This window comes from Sinohyriopsis cumingii, unplaced genomic scaffold, assembly GCF_028554795.1.
Source record: "Sinohyriopsis cumingii isolate HCF-2022 unplaced genomic scaffold, ASM2855479v2 utg000229l, whole genome shotgun sequence".
Taxonomy (NCBI): Eukaryota; Metazoa; Mollusca; class Bivalvia; order Unionida; family Unionidae; genus Sinohyriopsis; species Sinohyriopsis cumingii.
Window position 1 is genome coordinate 7,817,460 of NW_028315879.1, and position 6,000 is coordinate 7,823,459.

The 6,000-nt window shown below is 33.9% G+C and overlaps 1 protein-coding gene across 6 annotated transcripts in view; it reads left to right on the forward strand.

The window, feature by feature from the left end:
• LOC149774510 (eukaryotic translation initiation factor 4 gamma 3-like) overlaps positions 1-5,122 on the forward strand; it is an 86,402-nt gene extending 81,280 nt beyond the window's left edge. For all 6 annotated transcript variants that reach the window (XM_089945260.1, XM_089945261.1, XM_089945258.1 and 3 more), the window contains one exon: positions 379-5,122. In XM_089945260.1, the coding sequence (XP_089801386.1) occupies positions 379-557 (179 nt within the window). In that variant the 3' untranslated portion in view covers positions 558-5,122. The remainder of the gene's footprint in view (positions 1-378) is intronic.
• The last annotated feature ends 878 nt before the right edge of the window (positions 5,123-6,000 follow it).

Genomic DNA, 6,000 nt, shown 5'->3' on the forward strand with positions numbered 1-6,000 from the left:
GATTTTTGGGATTTTTTTGGGTTGAAAACATTTCAATTATTAGTATATACAAGGAACTAAGCATTTCAAGCACTGGGCTAAGCCAGCTGAATTAGATGCACAAGTCATTTAGGGAATTCTTTGTTTTTTTAATTTTTTAAAAATCCCATGGTAGCATTGGTGAGTCAGCAGTAAAAAAAAAACAGACGGTTGGCCAACTTGAAACACTCATTTATTTTGTCGGCCTTTACGGACATTTGTTTCCCATATATTATTGTGGTTTTATGAACATGCTTATGTTGCACAAATTGGACAGTGTTGCACAGGCAGGTGTGCTAGAATAAGTATCTATACATTTACTAAGGCAAATAATTAATAAAGCACTATTATCATTTCCAGGTGTATTGCGGGAGCTGTTTGATATACTGTACGATGAAGACATTATTTCAGAGGATGCCTTTATTCAATGGGAGAAAAGTGAGGACCCTCGGGAACAAGAGGGCAAAGGTGTTGCTATGAAACAAGTTGTTCAGTTCTTTACATGGCTCAAAGAGGCAGAGGATGATGGAGAAAGCTGAGGTTAAGTTTCATTTAGGCCATAACAGTAGATGCAAAGCAATGTCTTAATGCTACAAGTTTTTATTGAAGGCAGTAAAACCCTTGCTTTGTTGTCTACATAATTTATTAAAAGTTACTAGAAATCAACCAAAAAGGATATATATATATATATATACTGTATATTTTTTGTTACATTTCTGAAATTGTTTTTGTTTTTTGCAAACTGGATTTGAGTATCCATTTGCTTGCTGATCATTATTTTTTATTCATGGATATGTGCAACAGACTTGAACTATTAAACTGATTGCAAGTGTAGTGTATTATGTTTGTACCAATGATTTCCACCAATCCTGGCAGTATACAGTACATGCCAACCGTTAAGGATTTTGTGGAATTGTTGCAAAGGTTTAGTGCCAATTTTGCATTTGGAAATATATTTATGAAATTTTGGGTAAAATCAAAATGTTGATGAGATACATATTCAGTAGTTTTCTGTGTGGACATATGGGTATGGACTAGAGTTTGTTGGCGTGAATATGATACGCTGGTACATACAATGTAGTTTCCAAATGTGAAAACAATACCTATCAAGAATCCAGACAGTCTGCAAGTAAGTGCATAATGAGACAGATGAGAAGGATTCAGATGGTTCGTGAGGACTAATGCTGATGGTCTTGGTTCTGGCCACATGTTCAAAGAATTCCAAGTTCTGGAACGGGAGGAAATGGACTGACCATTTACTGCTATTGGACTTGTGTTGTTTCTTTGTATAAATATATGTAGGCAGATGCATAGGTTTGTTACTTTTACTGAATATACTTTTTCTTCTGGAATGGCTGCTTCTGCAAAATGAACACTTGGATTCCTGATAAGCATCCAATCAGATTGGCAACTCTGTTCATTTGGTACCCATTCATCCATGAAATGGACACATTAAAGCTATGCGCAAAACGGGACTTCAGGTTGAAACAGTCAAGCTTTGGATCCTCATGGAAATTCATACAGTAGATCACGTTCCTGAAAAAGTGAGAACTCTGGATAAGCCTTAGATTTTATTCATGTTAAAAGGATGAACATTTTTATTCTTGAACAAGTGGAACTGTTTCATGTAGAAGAAAAACAATTCTATTGCTTCAGTCAGTTGTCCAAGAGTCTTCAAGATTTTATTAAACTCACCAACTGCTACAGCAGTTACTTGTGACATGTTCTTGTCCACTTGTGGGGGACACAACAATTATTTGTAAGACATGTACTTGTCCATTGTAAAATTGTTGACTGCAACTGCAGTTATTTATGATGGATTTATTTGTCAGTTGGAATTGCATTTAAATATGTTTATTGAACTAAACACTGATATATTTACCATGTACATGGGCTTGCTTGTGTATGCATGTTCTCCTTAATTTATTAAAATTTTTGTACATTGTACACATAAGATTGTTTTCACTGCAACTACATAATGCTTTTTTTCTCTTTTTTATTTAGTGTTCATCCATACCCTTGTACATTTGTATTGGCTTCCTTTAAAGGGAACACATCCCTGTGTATTATGTCTTTGTAATTCAAGAATTTTCTTGGAAATTTAAATCTCATAATCTGGAAGGATTGCAATACTGTGATTTTATATTGTAATCTTCTGCAGACATTTTTGGGGAAATATATAAAAATAGATTTTTGCAGGACTATACCATCCTTGTAGATGTTGTTAAATGGAATTATCCCACAAAGCAAGGAAGCTCTTTTAATGCTATATTTTCTATACTTGAAGATCTGCAGCATATTTTAACACTGCAACAAAATATATGCTATGTTATGGGATAAACACATGTGATGTCTTAACCTAATGAGACTTTTTTTTCCCCCTCCATATTGTTATGTTTAGGATGAGGTTAAAGGTTATTAATGGTAAATGTTAATCTATCCAATTTGTCATGAAAGACGATATATTTGTCAAAGATTGTCAGCTTATCATTATTTGCATAAATTGCTACAGAATTGTTAAGGTAGAAACTGTTGATGCAAATATTAATGTGTAACAAATATAAAGTATACTGTTGGATTTGCTGATTATAAGAATTTGTGCACGTTTGCATAAATTTTGCTGTAATTTCAATGTACAGTCATCTTTGAATAACGTAAATTGGCATATATTCTTTCCAATTTCTGCTGCAAAATATTTATAAAAATATGCTATTCTGTTATAAAGAGTGAGATTTACAGAGTCTGGTTTTTAAAGCTGACAGTAACATTCATAAATCTTTGGAAGAAAGAAATGATTTGATAAAGCTTAAAATTATAATGGATACATAAACAGATTTTGCATTTATCATCAAGAAAAGATTGGTCGGATCTGTTGCACAAGAAATTCAATGGCAAACCCATATCCCACCCATGCCAGTCAATACGGCCTTGGGAAAACATACCAGCATATCTAAATATAAATAAAAACAATACTGTAGGCAAAATTGCTATTTCAATGTGGAATGAATATGCTTTCTATGTTGAGGTATATATTTTTACTTTTAATAGCCAATACTGTAGTTTATGTGAACTGTATATTTGAAATTTTTTGTTCATAATTGCATTACCATGGAAAAAAATCTGTGATGTTTAGTTGTTTCTTCAAGTATAAATTGTATCGGATTTAATGAATGTCTGGCATTTATGTAGAAAATATATTTGGTAGGTTGATACTCATTTGTGATGCAAGAATACCCCGACGTTTCATTTCCACAGAAACGTGACATTAGCACCAACGCAAGATTTTTCCTGAGGTGACAACAGTTGTATCGTATTACTTAATGAAAGCACATGCGATATTGCATTTGACTGCAAGGCACTGATTTCATACAAATTTTCAGTCATGTTTGGCAAATTTCAATTGGCATTTACTCATTGGATAATTATGGGTTGCTTCAGAATCTTTAGTGCAATGATTCAGCTTTTATTTTACTGTGAACTCGGGGGCCGCGAGTGGTCTAAAGCGCTCACCGTTCCGGATCACTGCCATCTCACCTGTCTGTGTGGGTTCGAGTCGCAGGCTCGGCTAATGTGGGTATGTGAGAAAGCCTGCAAGTAGCTTCTCATGGGTCGGTGGTTCTTCCCGGAGTTTTCCAGGGTTCTTCCTCCACCAGTTACACTGGCCGCCATGTATAGCCATCTTACGCTGAAAAATGGCGTTAAACCCTTCAAGAACAACTGAATTCATCATCAGCACTAGCTTTGCAGGATGAAATTAAACTGTAAATTCTTTTGACATTAATGGGACTATGCATAAACCTAATAGATAATAATCTTTTCACAGGTTCTGCAGATTCGAATCTTCACAGATCTTTGTGCTAAAATCTTAAGTGAACATTGTTGGTTAAATATATGCATGGAATGCCATCGATGAATAGCCAAATGATTATCTACGTTGTGTGGGCAAACGTTCTGCCACTTTATCAAATAGATTCATTACCTATTAACTTTTACTTCCATGAAATGTAAAAATATGTAGACATTTAGTTAACTCGCATATCTCGGCTGCTTTTGCTAGAGATAATTGGAACTATATATCAGTCCTCGATTCTAAACTGAACCTATGGGTTGGTGCTATAGTGTTGTTCTATATATAACTGATAATTATACAAGGGTGTGTGGGATAATGCTATATGCAAAAGTTTCTGTTAAATTTATGTTATGAATGTTAAGTATGCTTGCATGAGTTGAGCTTCACAACAGATACTGATAAAACTGATTGACCTAATTATGTTTCTAAGATGGTTATGCAAATATCATTTATATGTTTTGAAATGCTGTGTATATAATTCATGTTAATAAATGCTTCTGTGGAGAAAAAAATAGATGTCGGGATTCCATCACAGTATAATTGTAATGAAATATTTTTTCCTTGTTTTTTTATTATACTGTCTGCTTCATCTTGTGAATGTTGCATCTGTTCCGTTTGCCTTTAAAATGATCATGTGCAAGTTTGGTGAGGGTGATAATGATAAATAGTAATGCAAATTAAATATTATGACAACTGATCATTGTTCATTTGATTAAAACTCATCACATGAAGAATGTTTTTTTGCCAAAATTTATGTACCCCTTCACCCCTGCCTTAAAAAAATAATTTCATTATATTTTTAGTCCTTTCTGTTGGTGGGTTTTTCCCCTTTTTTTTTTGTCAACTGCATTTCATCCATATTGACTTCTCAGAATCTGGTGAGGTGCTGCTACTTGAAAATGTAAGAGAGGAAGGACAAAGCATTAAGAGTACAATCTAGCACTTGTTCCATCTCATCCCACCACCACCACCCCTTTTTGTATTGAAAATAGAGTAGTTTTTATGGACAAACCTGTTAATCTTGTTAGCAAATTCGTGATTTGATTTTTAGTTCATTATCCTGGAAAACCTGAAATTTTTCGTCAGAAAGAAAGAAAAATGTGATTTATTGCGTGTCTGTATCAAGTTCACATGCCTTTGTATCCAGAAACACTGAAAATTAGATTTAAAAACCGTCAAGTCCCAGTGGTTGAAAAAATAAAATTCAGATGAAAGTGGATTTGTATCTTGAGAAAATAAAAGAATATGACTTGACTTTGTTGTTGATATTGTTTTGACACTTCATCCTTGGAACAGGGGCTGTGGCAGCCAATATGGTAGAAAATCAGACCAGCAATTCAAGGGTTGTAGGTCTGATATCCCACCCATGCCAGTCAATATGGCCTTGGGAAAAGATACCAGCAAACTAAAATGACCCTTAAGATAGGGCTTGTGGATTAAAAACAAAAATTTTGGAAATTAGATTGTTGCAGTAAAATCGGTATACTGGCTTGTCTTTTTTAAATTGCACATATATTTTATGCAAAACTTCTTTATAAAATTTGCTTTTAGAATTTATAACAAAAAAACATAACCAAAAAAATGTGATGCAGTTTAATAAAAGGGAAAATAAGCTGTTAGTACAGAAGAACAAAAATGAATATTCAGAATCTTGGGGAAGAAAAGTACAAAGGGCAACAATTGTGTTTATTGGATGTGTTGAATTTAGTATGTCTCATGGTGCTAGATGTGATCGCTGTTATGTGAAATAGGAATAAGTCCAAGAAATGCATCATAGGGTTTGGAACTGCAATTCGTGAAACTACTGGAGGTAATGAAGGCCAAGATGTACTTGACAAACTTTTTAGTTGAGAATAGTTTTGATTGTTGCGGCATCAGTCATAAATTTTACTTCTGAAATGTCTTAATGCATGCTTTCCAACTTTACAAATCAGTTCATTATATTTTGTTACACCTTTCAAAAAATTCTTAAGGTTGGTAAGATTAGAAAAGTTGCTTAGCTTCCATTTTGTCATGATGTAGCCAACTGTGTTGAGTGCCAATGAATCCAATCTGTCAGCAAACATTGTATATTTTCAAAGGTGTGTCACGACATTATTTTGTAGTTGATATTGTGCTGAGGCAAGTAATGT